This window comes from Prosopis cineraria, unplaced genomic scaffold, assembly GCF_029017545.1.
Source record: "Prosopis cineraria cultivar Desert tree isolate PC_DT_omini unplaced genomic scaffold, ASM2901754v1 PC9, whole genome shotgun sequence".
Classification (NCBI taxonomy): domain Eukaryota; kingdom Viridiplantae; phylum Streptophyta; class Magnoliopsida; order Fabales; family Fabaceae; genus Prosopis; species Prosopis cineraria.
Window position 1 is genome coordinate 30,489,647 of NW_026555340.1, and position 15,433 is coordinate 30,505,079.

Sequence of the window (15,433 nt, forward strand, 5' to 3'; positions counted from 1 at the left end):
CGCAGTGCCTCGCCTCCACCGTCCCCTCTGCATGCATTCATTCAGTTTACAGCAGAATAAGTACATATTAATTATATTATTAAACCCCACATTTCGATCAAAATCTATATACGTTCACAGTCATAATATATGGAACTCCAGAGAGGCTTACGAGAAGCAAGGAGAATAAGCAGCAAGAAGAAAAGCCCCGCGAATCGTCCCTTGTCCGTCATCACCAGCGAACACTGAGATTTATGGGAGGTGTACTGGATCTGTGTGTGTGTCGGTGAGTGGGTTATCATCCAGTATTTATAGCCCAAAAGAGGATGAACGAGATAGATATTATATAATGGAACCATATACAATCGAGAGCTTTCAAGTTATGAAGAACATTGGAATTTGCAGCAAGGTCGGTGAGACAAAATGAATGTGTGTTCACATGCAAGCGCGACACCTGGTATAAATGGTGAACTCACCAACCGAATATGTTTTCAATTATCCATAGGGAAGAGCACGTAGATGCTGGTTCCAGAGCTAACGGACAGACACAGAGCTTAGTTTACGAGTGATGAAGTTAAAGAAGGAAAGGATTATAACAGGAATAGTGTTTTATTATAAGGTTATCAGAGCACTAGAATGGGAAAGTGTGAGGAGAGTTTGGGACGGTGATGAGGCTGTCTCGAAATTTGATTACCCCAGTTATTTACTTGTTTTACATGGCCCAAGGGGAGGGACGTGGCTTCACACTTGAGATTTGGTAGGCCTGGCCCTGCATTCTTGTTCCTGGGACCCCAAATAATCCTTGTCTTTTGAAGAATCCTACGTTGCACTGCAGTGATTTTTTAAAAACTTTAGCCAGCATTTAATTTCCATTTAGATTAGTTAACGGCACAAGTGACTGCAAATCTCTGGCTTGCTAAATTAATAACTTCTGACAAATGCTCTGTATACGTTGCTCCTCTTTTGTCTCTCAGATATTAATAAATGCATCATTCCGCTTCTTCTCTCGGAAAAAAAAAATCAAATAACTAGTAATTATATTTTGGTAAAAAAAAACTAGTAATTATATTAATTTTCACCATCATATATACCGTCACATATCTGTTTTTGATTTATATAATTAAAACAATCAAGTTTACAAAAATGAGATAGATTGCATTTATAATACTAATTAATATAAGTAACAGCATACTTACGTTTTTAAAAAGCTAAGTTTGAATTGAAAAATCAGGTTGCTTTTATGAAATACTCCTTCAGTTAAAAAATATAAAGTATTTTTAACCTAATCTCATCCCCTAATAAAATAATTATATGTTTTTAAAGTAACACAATCTTTTTTTATTTATTTTTATTTAATAAATCATTTTATTTTAAAATAAACATGAAGTAATTTGTTTATCAGGGATAGTTTTAAAAAATATCTTATATTTTTTAACTTCTAACCTTTCAAAAAATGTATTTTTTAAATGGGAGAGTATTTTATAAATTATAATTAAATGAACCATTAATAATTTATTCCCTCTAGTTTTATTTTGGTTACTATTCAATCCTTCAAGTTGTAATAATTTAAAATAAATCAGTCCCATGACGAATCATAAAGTACAAAGATCAACAAATTAGATGAGTAAAATCTGAGATACGGAGTGATGCAAAATCAAACAAGAAGATAGAGTGACTCAAACCATAGCTTGGTATGGCATTCACGTGGGCTGGACGTGCTTGCTGGATAGCTGTTTCCTTGTTTATATCCGGTTTGATTCTGTTGGGCTCAAACTCTACGGGGAAGAATCGCCATACAGGCACATTAAAATACTAAAATTACATTGGCCCTTGTGATTTTTGTTAATTAAAATCAAGCTCCTCCCCTTTTCGAGAATCAAGACTTGTGGCTGGCCGGAGTCCTCCCTCGTGGTACACGCTTAATCGGACATTTTGTTTATTGAACTGGAATATTGCCTTTCAGGAAAAAAGAAGCTTTAGATACATTTTCATCAATCAAATACATTATTATTATTATATCATAAAGAGTAGTCATTTTTCCTTTGTCTTTGAGCAATTGTAAACGTAAACACGCTCCCCCTTTCAAATTAAAAAAATGTAGCCACACAATGATATTATTTTATTGTAACTTTTTAACTTGGAAGCACATATACTCCCTAATTTTAGGGGGGAAATTAAGTTATCCTGCTAATTTAAAAATAAAAAATACCATGTAATTTTATTCCTGTATCTCATTCTTTTTTGTCATCTTCTATCATGATGCGTTTAAAATTTAATATTAAATTTAAAAATTACTTGACTTTGTTTTCTCCAAAAAGCTCATTCCGTTTTTTTTTTTTCGTTTTTAATGAGCGTTTTCAATTTATGAGACCAAATTAAAAAAAGGGGTAAAACTAGAGGAACCAAAAAAGCGCATTTAAGTCGTGTTGGTGGCAGCATATTATATTGTGCTATCAACCCATATTCCCTGAAGAAAATTTTTGTTTTGCTGGAAATTGTAAATCCTGTTTGAACGAATCTTGTTTCACCAGAGCTTGACTCTTTTATGGTACTCGACCAGGGAGTGTTTGCAGTTACTATATCCTTAAAGCTAAATGTTAAAAAATTAAAATTAAAAACCCAACAGGAGGGCGTAAGACAGGTAGCACGCAGACGTTGTCGCAAATCCATGAGGAGAGAATGAAGTACAATAAGAAAGTACTTAAGACGTTATGACCACATGATGATGCTTCTGAATATACATTCCGCTCTCAACACCAACACGTACAACTTGTCATTATCACTTTCTTACGGTAGCTAACGTGGATCCCTTATGAAAACGATAACAAACATCAGCACGATCATATCTTTATTTGGTATTGGGGGTAGTTTAGATTCAACAAAGCTTAGTGCAGAAACAGCGGCGATGGAACCCTCGGCACCGCCCGCCGGAGAATCCCTCGTTCCTGCACACCAACGCACAGTTGTGGCTACGCATGCATGTTCCTTTGAACCCGTGGCTCTGCGACTCGCACATCCTCCCCTCTGCTGTCTGCACCGCCATTTCTGCTCTCAACCAAAATATATGCGCATATATTATCATTCATCACTTACATATAATGACCAAAAACAACGAGCACCACACATACATACATACATACATACAAATATATAGAATCTTACCAGAAGCTAGGACTATGAAGAGCAGGAGCAAGAGCCCAAATGATTTCCTCTTCATCTTTTGCAGTTAGCTAAAAATTGATGAGTAATATTTTAGAGAAACAGAATTTTACTTATGAGTTATGAGCTGAACTGTGTAAGATGGAAATGTGTGATGCTCTGATATATATATATATATATATATTGCGAGTTTGAAGCAGATAGTAAAGAAGGCATCTGGTCACGTGAAAACGCGACAGGTGCAGCGAGGCCCGTGACCACATATGTATGTTTTCAGATGAAGCAATCTGAGGTTTTGGGGTTTTCTGGAGCAGATGGGATTTGGGTAAGGATCCAACTTCGAGTTTCACGTGGTTTGATTATTTCGAGGTATGAAAGGTTGGATGACGGTGCTCAAATTTATGAAAAACTTATTATTTTTTGTTTTTATAAGAGTACACCAATGTTGAGCCTGAGCTCTCCCTGCATGCATTTGATCGATCTTCAGTGACACGGAAGATGTAAAGGAATCCAATTTTCCAGACCTTTGTTGACAGCGATTCAGAGGTCACATGCAAGCCTGCAGCTGCCCTCTCTCCGTTCACACAGGACAGGTCTCTGTAAGCTGTAATGTATTGTTATTTGTGCTATGTAATGGTGAGAGGTAATTCCCAATAACACTAGGTATTTGTTGCCATTATATATGCTAGCTTTCCAGTTTGTTTCTTCTGATCTTATTGATCTCTTCGACTTCACACTTGGTTTTTCTATCATTTCTTTCTTTTATTTTTTTGTATAAACTTTTTCTATCATATTTCTGTATGCTTGTAAAAAGAGAAGGGAAATCAATTTTTAAGTCAGTCATCATAGTTTAAATTTTGCTCAAAATGATTCCCAGCCCCATGCATACACATAGCTAGCTAGTTTCCCCTCCATTTCAGAGTTAGTCCTCACACTTCAGAAAAGTTAAAATTGTAGTCCCTGTGATGTCAATTTTGTGCTGACATGGCAAATGGAAGCCATTTACGGGCTCGGTTTGGTAGTCTTTTTCTTGTTTTAGTGCTGCGGCGAAATTAAAGGAGTTCATGAAAAGCATATATTGACGTGACTCAGCTGTCGGCACTGTACAAGCATGAATGGTCCAACTAGAATACATGTTCATTTTTAGCCACAGTAGTGTTAAAGCCATGTGTCAATCTTTGAAGAGGGACTCCGAACGCGACATCTCATCAAAAATGAATCATCAGGACCAATGAGATGAGGACAAGAGACGGGGACGAAATAGCTGCAGCACCAACAAAATGCACTCGTTGGCTTGCAATATTTAGCCACAACTCGAAATACTGTCTAGTGTTTAGACTTTAGATACACCACCCACTAGGTTACGTTACAGGACTATTTCGGAGGAAAGGGGGGGTGTATGTTAACATAGAACAGTGGCTCTTCATTTTTGAAACACGTGTGAAGCTCTAAAGGTGTTCTATGTGAATAATGAGCTCTCCGAAATCTTGCCATTAAATTGAACAAAACTTCACATGATATCATGATTCTTCCACCAACTGGTCTCGCTAGTTTCTTGGCTCTCTCTCTTTCTCGTAAGAACAAGGAAATAACAAGATTGCTTCTCATTGCTCATCATTCTCTCTCTCATCTCTTGTCAAGACGACAGGGAAGGAGAAGGAGGAATGAGAAATGAAAAAAGAGACTGACATCGGATTGCATGTCAGCCACATCAGCTTGCAGTTTGACACCTCATCATAAAGTTATGCCTTGCGGACATGACGACGACTAACATTTTAACATTTGAAAATCATTGGGACCAGCAGTCAAATCATCTTGGAAAATATAAGGATGAGTTTGAGAAAATAAAGTGACGACTAATTTCAAAATTGAGTGTAGCTGTGCAGAGATGAGAGGAAACACCAATGTGCCACTTGCATTTTGAACAGGTGTAACCTACAGAGTCTGGAGAGTAAGATTGCAATTTGTAAAAGGATGCGGTTTCTGTGTCAAATCCGTGAGAGTATGATTGCAAGGGAATTGATTAAAAGGACTGAGTGCCCCACGCCCTCCTTAGTTTGCGCTGTCCTTTCTGTTCCAAATGATTGTTATTGATTGGAGTTTTTGGTGTTAGATGCAACACTCGACATTGAGAACTCCTTGAACGAGCAAAAATACTTGTTTTATGTTTTTGTGATTGTGAGGATCACCTTTTAGATATAGGATATGGGGCATTGTAGGGATGATGATCAAGGAAGTGAGTCACTGAAAAGAAAGAAAGCGGGTGAGCCAACGGCAGTAAAGTAATGTCAAATTGGCAGCAAAAGTCTGGAAATGTTGAAGAAAGAAGACACCTCACTATACACAGCTGGGTTGCTTTACGTATCTGGGAACAGCTAAGGTCTCCCTTTACACAGCTTTGCCAGATTATTAGCTACCATTCCTCATCATGAAATGATACTCAACTCAGAATGAACTAGAATTCTTTATAAAATAATCATTAGCTTCCCCCCATGTGTGCATTTCTTACACCTCCCACTTGTGTTCTTTATTTTTAATTTTTTGGGTTGGTTTTGATGCAAGAACAGAACTGTAATGTGTTCTTTAGGAGCTGCATGCGTGCTTGTGCTATGAATGGAAGTGATACCAAATGGTGGACGCCTTTACCTAACTCAATAATGCAACAAGGAACAGCTCGCTGGTGTAAATGATGAAGGTGGGACTTTGATGCCTTAAAAGTCGCAAAAGTCCGTTTGAAAAACTAAATACTCTATTCATAAAAGCAATTTTTAAGCCCGCAGACACAGACACTAATCGCCTGTCTGAGGGCTTTATTGATGATGATATTCGGTGCCAAAAGCAACCCTTTCAATATGTCGTGGGTCCATCCTTGTCTTACCCTTCCACATGGGCTATCTTCTGCTACATGTCTCAGTCAAATGCGAATCCTTCACTCTTCATTAAGCATTTGGTCTTTATTATAATTTGCATTCATTTCCCTTGATAGATTTCATGGGGAAAAAATGTTATTTTTGTTTGCTAAAGAGCGTACGTTGATGATTTCTAACGTAGTAAAACTAGATAAACAACAAGACAACAGAAGTCATGGTAAACACAGCCAGCCGATCTGAAATAAATACGCAGCTGAATATAGATTGAATCTAATTTCCCACTTCAAAATTCTTATTCAAAAGGAAAATTACGCAGCTGAATATATTATGTTATTAAAACGCATATTTTGATGCTACTAAAGAATCTATAGTGCATCTATATATCCCTGTCAATCATGGATATTTGCCTCGTTTTTATCTTGAAAAAAACACAACCATGATGACATGTTAGGCACATTATGCCTAAGTGCAAAGAATGCGACAAATAGAAATAGAGATGTAGAAAAAGACCCACCACAAATTTCTTTCAATTTATACATCATCAAAAACAATTCACATCTCAAAAGATACCCCCTCCTCCTTCACCTCCAATATGAAAATGAACTTTGATATTTGACAATAACAAAAACAATAATAATAAATAATAATTTAAAAAAACACAGAGTATACATACATAATATATATGATTTTGATCCCATATAATACCCCATAACAATTTCATAAGAAAAAGGCATTCCTAGTTGTCAAAATTCATGTTTAAGCAGAAGACTTGGTTTTCAAGCGATACAAGAGCTTCTTCTTCTTGGAGCTTGGATTGTCAATGGTGAGAACCACTTTCCCAGGCTCACCAATCTCAAAACTATTACAAACCACTGGCTCTTCCGATGAAGCCACTTTTCTAGCCTTCTGAATAATCACTGTGTAGCTTCCTTCAGCACTTGGCACGAACTCTGCTCCGTAGCTTACATCCCACCCTATCACTCTCAGCTCCCAAGACAGAAGGCATTTCTGCAAGCTCTCCCAAAAACAACAAATTCCATTAATGATAACGACAACCAAATAATAATAATAATAATAACAATAACAACAGGTTAAATCAACATCAAAAACTTCTTTTTGGCATTAAACTAAGATATTTGACAAAGTTTACATTCAACTCACTTTGTTTATATCAACCGAGCTAATCAGTTTATCAGAAAGCCGGGACTGCTTTGGCTCTTAGCTATTAAGAACTAGATGAAATAAATCCGGCAGTGCCGGACATATATGGCCGCAGAAACGACAAAAGGAAGCTGCGGCTTTCGAGTTTATATGTTTATTTATTTAATTATATTCCAGTTAGATTATAGGAATAAGTTATTTCTTCTCAGAGCATAGTTTTGCTCAGCATGTTGGTTCGAGCATGTGAAATAAACGAAGGGTGAATTACACAATTTGTCTCTCGTGGACAGAGGAATCCTAAGAAAGATACCATTCCGATGCGTCCGTCGTTCATTGGATTCTCAAAAAATCAAACAGTGGCGATGAAAACGAAACGCACCTCATTGACCGGAAATTCTATAGTATGCTTTCCTGCTGGCTTAACGGTAACTTCAGTGACAGCATCAGTATTGCCGAACTCCCCATCTTTGCTTAGTCCTCCATACTTCACCGGAAGTTGCTCCGGGGCTATGTATCTGCGCAAGTCCGGGGAGCAAATTTAGTTGAAATCTCTAACTAATGTAATTCAAGAAACAAACAAATTTTAAGTCTTTGAAATATTACCTCAAGAGGGTCTCTGCAGATTTGGAAGGCCCCGCAAATACAAACTTGCTCTTGGTTCTCTGAGTGAGAAAAGGGCTTATCATCCTGTTCACTGCCAGGTACCACCATGGCACATTGACGAAAATCTGCCGCGTGATAGATTTTGAGATTAAGTTACACACTCGTTATCCATTCACTGAACTGATCAATGCAGGAGAAATTCAAAAGTAGTACCTGTTTGGCCACGAATTCAGGATAGTTGTCCTGGAGCAAATGAAGGGCCTGTTTGGTGGCTTGTCTTAGTTCCCATTTACCAGGTCCAGGAGAATTCTTCAGATCATTAATCTGCACAATGGTGGACACGCTACCGGGAGTGAAATCCAACTTGCGAATACTCCTTTCCAGAAACTGAATTCTCCATCTCAGGAAATTGAGCCTCCTTTCCTCATCGGAAAACGCCTTCTTGTAAAGCTCCTTGTTCTGGAATTCGCCATAGATGTTGTAACACACGGGGTGGCCTTCCTTATCTAACCCATGCATGAATACCGCCTTCTCCAAATCGTCGCTCAAGTTTTCTTCCATCAATTTGTCGATTCCGAACTCTTTTCTCCAGAGAATTGTGTTCTTGATCATAGTGAACGCATCTTTCACTTTGAAATCTCTTGCACGCAGAAATTTCAAGAGAATAACATCGCTCCTCTCGTCAGCAAGCAGCGGTATCCCCCAAACGGACACTTCTTGCGGCGGAGGTGGTAGCGGAGTTTCGTCTTTGGTCTCCTTGGTCTCTGGCTCCGCTAGCGGAGGAATGGCTGCGCCCTCTGACTCCTTGGCCGCCAGCGGCTCCTCCGCAGGAACAGCAGAAGAAACCGCCACCACGCTCTCTTCAATGGCTTCCACGGTTTTCGCTCCGTCGTCATCAACAGCAGGAGAGACCGTTTTGTCATCAACCGCGGTGGAATCCACGACCTCCTGCGATGCGGTCTCCTTCTTGTCTTCTTGTCGATCCTCTGTTTTGGTGGGGTCCGCAGTTTCCGCAGGCTTTTCCTGAATGGGCTCTTGCGTCTTGCTGTCATCGTCGTTGAAAGGAGCAGCGGGCGCAGGCTCAGGCTTATCGTCTTTAGGAGGCTCAAGCGGGTTGGGAGGGGCAGAGAAGTCGTGCTTGTTAAGGGCATGTTGGACGAGCTGCTTGAGCTCTTGGAGAGCCTTTTTCTCGTGATCAGAAAGGTCAGCAACTCTAGTACTCTCTTCCTTAAAGGAACCAGATTCAGGCATTTTGTCGTCACCCTCACTTCCGGGCTTCGACACCTCAGTTTCGGCGGTCTCCTCGACCGGCTTCAAGGGCGCAGCGTCGAGCACAGACTGGGGATCCTTGTCGACGGTCTTCTCGGGCTGAGGAACATCCTTGAGCACCACTTCCTGGACCTGCACAGATGCCTCCTGGGTAGCAGGGTTGGCAGCATCGTCGGCCATGGTGGATGACGGCGTATAACAACAACCAAGGAAAACTAGGAAGGGCTCTGGGGAGGGGAAGGGAAGGGATGAAAATGCGGAAGGAAGAGAGGAAGCAGGAGAAGATGATTTGGGAAACAAATGGGGGAGTTATATAAGGAGATGCTGGGGGGGGTGTTGTGCCGGTGTGGGTGACGGGGAATGAGCAATGAGACAGAGAGAAAGAGAGAGAAGGGATGAGTGCAGGACCATAACGGGAAGGGGCCAGTGGAATTATAAGAAACGAGGAGTTACGTGGGACCCCCCATTTCAAGCCCAGCATTACACATCATAGAAAGGTGGCATTGGGTGACGCCGTTATTTGCACTAATTATCGGCGCTTTTGCCGGCCTCATCATTCCTCCTCTAACACCAACACTCGCATTAGCACTGTCAACTTGGCATTCCCCCACCTCACCTTCGCCGGGTCCCTTCCTCTCTCCTTTTTCATTTTTAAAAAAAATCAGGAACGGCCCTTTTTTCGACCTCGCCGGGGGGGGGGGGGAATGGAGTTCCCAACGGGAACGCCCCATAAACCAATTTTTAAACCCAAAAAAAAAAAAGAAAGAAAGAAAGAAAGAGAAAAGAGGAGTGGGTTTGGCCGTTTACAGTTCCGCAGGGAAGAACGTTGAGGCTTTTAATTGTTGGGACAGTCACCTAGGATGCGTGACAAATTAGTTGTCTTTTTCCTCGTGACTGAGACCGCCTAGCTGTGCCTGACATTTTAGACCGTTAAAACAGTTTCCCCCCAGGCCCACCGGTGGCACTGACCGAGTCATCCATGGGCCCCCGGCATTGTTGGGCTCTCATTTTGCATGTGGGCTTCACGTAGTCAGGCCCAAATCCTATCGGACTAGGGCTGTGTAATTTTGGATAGGGCCCAATTGAAAGATTGTGGATAAGGGCAGACATGGGGCGTGAGGTCCCCTTCAAAGGGGCGGGTTTGGGGGCAAAACGTGGTGATGAGGAAGCACGTAGCGTGGCACTGTCGGGTGTTTTTTTTTTTTTTTTAAGTCTATCTCGTCTCTTTCTCTATTTGTGAAGACGTTAATGAAGATGAAGGGTTTGAAAAGGAACAAGTGTGAAATGTAAATAAGAAGGGAAGGAGGGAAGTGGCAGTGGAGTGGGATTAAAAGGACAGGAAGTATGGACAGGAGGCAGATGAGTGGGATCAGCCGACAGGGTTTGACAGAGGAAGAGCATTCCAACTTTTGATTTCAATTATTGGAGGCCTCTCCCTCACTGCCAGGTCACCACCCACTCCCGCCATGCCACTTCACCAAATCAAGTCAAGCTCTGCTGCTTCTTCTCCGTATTCATATTTTCATTCTTCTTCCTTCTTTAAAATAATATAACTTTTCAATTTTCAATTTATTATAATTTAGTTCTTGCGTTCTATTGGTTCGAATCAATAAATTTTAATGACTGAATTGATAATTCAAGAAAATTTTATATTCTCTATTCTTTTTTACTTCTCGACTTGGTTCTCACCGCCTGCAATTTCCATATGGGGTGGGTCGAAGCCTTTGACAGGACAGGGAATGAAAAAAAAAAAAAAAAAGCAGGAAGTCAAAAGGGCAGGATATACCTTGTCAAAAGGCCAATCACGAAGTCAGAGGCAGACCTCGAGTCCCCCTATCACTACGGCGTTTTTAGAGATCCAATGGCATTCCATCTCAATGCTGAGACTCGGCTGAGTCGACTCCAAACCAAAACCAAAATTCCATTCCCCGAGCAACCCAGGAAGGAACTCGCTGGATTCAACCAGGTCCGGGCTCCTCCTACATTCTGATTTTTCTTTTTCCACAATTTTCTAATCCTTTCTCTCACCTCGCTTCCACGTGCTCACTCTCCTCCCCCGCTCCCCTCACTCCGAGTCCCATAAATTCCCCATTCCCCTTCCTTCTCTGTAGCCCCGCCAACGTCCTGATTTCGGAACGGGCTTGATCGCCTATTCAGACGAATCCTCCCTAATTGGTGCGATTGCTCCGCTTGACGAAATACCGCCGGAGATTGGACGGTATGGATAAGTACGAGGAGGTGAAGGATTTGGGAGCCGGCAATTTTGGGGTGGCAAGGCTTATGAGAAACAAGGAGACCAAGGAGCTAGTCGCCATGAAATATATCGAGCGTGGCCACAAGGTTTGTTGATGTTATCATCATCATCATCACTGTGTTTGACTACTTGCCAGAAAATAATAGTTTTAACGAATCCTTTAAGTGTCAGATTTATCGCGGTTATGTTGCATTTGGAGGTTCGGAATGACGAAGGACTTTATGCATTCTGACGATTAGCTTAGGATCCCCTGATGTGGGAGTTCTGGTTTTGTATCAATTTGACAGGGTCTTGTTTCATGAAGAAAAATTAACAAATTTCGCTAGTCTTAGCGATCAAGCAGTACAGGTGTTCATGATCATAATTCAATGTTGGGACTTGACGAATGAGAAGTCCCTTTCTCGAGACATGTGATTCTAAATAGTTTCTATTTTCAATCCCAGATTGATGAGAACGTGGCCAGAGAGATTATGAACCACAGGTCCCTTCGACACCCCAACATAATTCGATTCAAGGAGGCAAGTACTTTAGTTATTAATATTGACCTGCTGAATCAATTTTCACTTGCGGTGTAATGCTGCCTTTTAATATACTTATTTCAATCGGATTCATATTTTTCAGGTCATTTTGACCCCCACACATCTGGCAATAGTAATGGAGTATGCGGCTGGAGGAGAACTATTTGAGAGGATTTGCAATGCTGGAAGATTCAGTGAAGACGAGGTTAATAAGTTGACATACTCTGAGAATCTCTTGCTTTTAGTGTTATTACTATTGTTTTTGTTATCTCTCATTTTGTTTCTTTGACTTTTCAGGCTAGATATTTCTTTCAGCAGCTGATATCTGGTGTCAATTTCTGTCACGCCATGGTATATACTTATCTTCACTTCCCAAGTTTACCAAAAAAATATGGCCTCTTCTCAAAGTTTTCAGAAACGCTCAAAATGAGAACTTGTGTTTCCACTCTTGTTCTGCAGCAAATATGCCACAGAGATTTAAAGCTTGAAAATACCCTCTTGGATGGAAGTCCTGCTCCTCGCTTGAAAATTTGCGATTTTGGTTATTCCAAGGTATTGGGAATATCAATATCTTCAAATTCGAAGGTTATGACTCTGTCCACTTTGGTGACAAATTTATAGTTAGTTGAGTGCTATATTGTATGTGGTTTAGTCATCTTTGCTGCATTCAAGACCCAAGTCTACCGTTGGAACTCCAGCTTATATAGCACCCGAAGTTCTTTCTAGGCGCGAATATGATGGCAAGGTAATATAACTTTCAGATTTCCTTGGTTCTGCTTCATATATATTGCATTTAACTACACCTGTCCTGCCTGCTGAATATTATCGGTAGCTTTTAGGTGTTCCAAGGTATATATTAATAATTAGCGAACTTTTTTAAAATTTTATAATGATGTTTCGCTTCTTATCTTGACTCAGTTGGCTGATGTGTGGTCATGTGGGGTGACTCTTTATGTCATGCTTGTTGGAGCATATCCCTTTGAGGACCAGGATGACCCTAGGAATTTCCGGAAAACAATCCAGGTGTTTATTTATCTTTTTCAATGTCGCTTCCGGGTTTTTTTTTTGTTCCTGAGATTTTTTCTCACGCCAATTGTATATCTCTCTTTCCTCTTGTTCTTTTCTTCAGCGAATAATGGCTGTTCAATACAAAATCCCAGATTATGTTCACATATCTCAAGATTGCAGGCACCTCCTCTCTCGCATATTCGTGGCTAATCCGTTGAGGGTATGTTACAAAATTTTATGATATGCCTAGTGACTAAAATATTGCAGATAATCTCAATATAAGAGAGTGACAGAATTATGGAAGTGGGTATATAATTTACTCTCATTTTATCCCTTCTTTATTTTATCAAAATGCGTGTAATACATTTATTTTCTAAATAGCGAGACAATGGATCCATATCCTGTCTTTGGAAGAATGATTTTGGTCTTCTGTATCACCTTCCACTGCCCTTCATCTTCCCTTGCGGAGGATTATCTAGAAGCTTCAGGGCATGGAGAAAAAACTAATGAGTATCGGGTCAATGATGAGCTTGCGGTTTCCACCAAGCAAGATACTTTGCAACATAAAATTATTTGCATTTTTGAAATAAGCGATTTAGGAGTTCATATGGAGCTTAACTGACAGGCCACTCTCATTGTCGGTTTCAGAGAATAACTATCAAGGAAATTAAGATCCACCCATGGTTTCTAAAGAACCTTCCGAGGGAACTAACTGAATCAGCGCAGGCAGTCTATTACCAGAGAGACAATCCAAGCTTTTATGCTCAGAGTGTGGAGGAAATAATGAGAATTGTTGGGGAAGCAAGAAGCCCACCTCCAGTATCCAGGCCCATCAAAGGTTTTGGTTGGGAAGGTGAAGAAGAAGGAGCGGAAGATGATGTGGAGGAAGAAGAGGATGAAGAAGATGAGTACGACAAGAGGGTGAAGGAGGTTCACGCAAGCGGAGAATTTCAAGTCAGTTGAGCCACACAATTCTTATGCACTAGTTGAAAGCATTAAAATTGCATGCCAGTTAAGTACCTATTTAGATGTATCATAATTTCATAAAGTCTAATAATATAAACGTGAAATAGGCTAACTTAATGGCTATGTTCATGTACTGTCTACTTGCTTCGGCCATCGATTCCATGCTTGAGCTGTCTTGTCCTGTTACGGTCAACGTTTACTCCTATTTCTGTAGCAGATGGCCAAATGTTCTTTCGTATTCTGCGTTTCTGCTGACTTGGTTGCTGTAAGATTTAAAACAACAGAACAATACATGTAGATATTGACAGTGAACTGTGAAAAAGAATGCATGCACCTAGTAAAAGCTTTGGCATTTGTGTAGATTGGTCCTTTGGGAATTGGGAACATAGTCCTCGTCTTGGCAGGTAGATCTGAGATTTCGAACTAGCTGCTCTCTCTCTCTCTCTCTCTCTCTCTCTCTCATATTTTACAAAAGAAGCTAACGGTTGAAAAAAGCAAACAGCAATAAAATTACAGCAATTCAGGCACTAATTGCCTTATCCTCCAGCACAGCTTGAACAGAGCCTGGAGGAATATTAAGGAAAATAGTTGTGTTATTACTAGATCTATGTCCAGCCTTCGTCAAAATGTCCGCACAGTGGATGCTTTCTCTGCAACTGAAATGCAACTCTAAATCCCAATAATCGTAGATAAGATCCCTGGTCGGATTGATGATCTCTCTAAACCGATGATCTTGGCCACTATATCTGAACACTAAATTAAGAGCTTCTAATGAATCAGAACATAACTGAATTGTGTTAAAGCCTCGATTCTTACAAATCTCCAGAACAGTTTTAATCGCTTGAAGTTCAGCAGCATGAACTGGTAGTGTGTAACCTACGCCGAAATCCCAGCATCCAATCCCCATTGTGGCCTCTGGCTACACCACCACAAGCCGCATTTTTGGAGGAAGTGACTGACGCATCAACGTCCATCCGAACACATCGTGGGGGTGGTCTAATCCATCCTGTGTTCCTGGTAGTGGTGCCCTGAAAGATTGCATGTTTGTATACATCCATATTGGCATTCTCCGTCAGAAGAAAAGTACTGGTATGAACAATATGGTTTGCTGAAACTTGTACTCCCTCAAATAAGCGCTTGCATCTGACTTCTTATAGGGTCCAGCAAATAGTTGCAAAAAACTTTAAGAGATCATGCTTTGACCTGCCTTGTTTTTTAATGTTCAACTTGCTGTGCTCCTGGGCAACAATGACCTCTTTATCCGGAGCATTCATGAGAATGAATAATTTAAATAATACTTTCTCCCATTCTATTTATAAATCATTTTTATTAATTTCATTAATGTCAATATAACAAAAATACAATAAATAAAAGTAAGTGAAATTTTAAATATAACCTCAAATAAAAAGTAAAAAATAAACAAATAATATAATATTATTTTTTATTTTTCTCTTTCTTACTTTTTAAGATAGGTTGAGAATTTTAATTTAAAATAAAATAATCCTATCAACTAATAACTTATAAAGTAAACCAAATTATGTTTTTAAAAGGTGATTAATGCACAGGACTAAATGAATGCACATATAACTTTTTTCTTTTCTTTCTTTTTTTTATTTAGAGAAACTAACGATCATCTTCTTTTGTAT

At 40.0% G+C, this 15,433-nt stretch overlaps 3 protein-coding genes across 5 annotated transcripts; 1 reads left to right on the forward strand and 2 right to left on the reverse strand.

Moving 5' to 3' along the window:
• Nucleotides 1-2,636: 2,636 nt before the first annotated feature.
• On the reverse strand, nucleotides 2,637-3,298 carry LOC129321090 (defensin-like protein 1). Its single transcript, XM_054966825.1, has 2 exons — nucleotides 3,142-3,298; nucleotides 2,637-3,024 (listed from the first exon to the last, which is right to left on the reverse strand). The coding sequence occupies exons 1-2, from the start codon at nucleotides 3,194-3,196 to the stop codon at nucleotides 2,855-2,857; spliced, it is 225 nt and encodes a 74-aa protein (XP_054822800.1). The 5' UTR covers nucleotides 3,197-3,298; the 3' UTR covers nucleotides 2,637-2,854.
• Nucleotides 3,299-6,505: 3,207 nt separating this feature from the next.
• On the reverse strand, nucleotides 6,506-9,426 carry LOC129320192 (patellin-3-like). Its single transcript, XM_054965465.1, has 4 exons — nucleotides 7,986-9,426; nucleotides 7,773-7,897; nucleotides 7,549-7,684; nucleotides 6,506-7,016 (listed from the first exon to the last, which is right to left on the reverse strand). Exons 1-4 carry the CDS (start codon nucleotides 9,219-9,221, stop codon nucleotides 6,765-6,767), a joined length of 1,749 nt encoding a protein of 582 aa, XP_054821440.1. The 5' UTR covers nucleotides 9,222-9,426; the 3' UTR covers nucleotides 6,506-6,764.
• Nucleotides 9,427-10,738: 1,312 nt separating this feature from the next.
• On the forward strand, nucleotides 10,739-14,147 carry LOC129320194 (serine/threonine-protein kinase SRK2A-like). 3 transcript variants are annotated; one of them, XM_054965469.1, is made up of 9 exons: nucleotides 10,739-11,381; nucleotides 11,739-11,813; nucleotides 11,917-12,018; nucleotides 12,111-12,164; nucleotides 12,273-12,365; nucleotides 12,466-12,558; nucleotides 12,732-12,836; nucleotides 12,943-13,041; nucleotides 13,470-14,147. In XM_054965469.1, exons 1-9 carry the CDS (start codon nucleotides 11,262-11,264, stop codon nucleotides 13,782-13,784), a joined length of 1,056 nt encoding a protein of 351 aa, XP_054821444.1. In that variant the 5' UTR covers nucleotides 10,739-11,261; the 3' UTR covers nucleotides 13,785-14,147. The 3 variants fall into 3 exon arrangements, with proteins under 3 accessions (XP_054821444.1, XP_054821446.1, XP_054821445.1); XM_054965471.1 differs by having other exon boundaries at nucleotides 10,745-11,643; XM_054965470.1 differs by having other exon boundaries at nucleotides 11,364-11,381; nucleotides 11,467-11,813.
• Nucleotides 14,148-15,433: the final 1,286 nt, after the last annotated feature.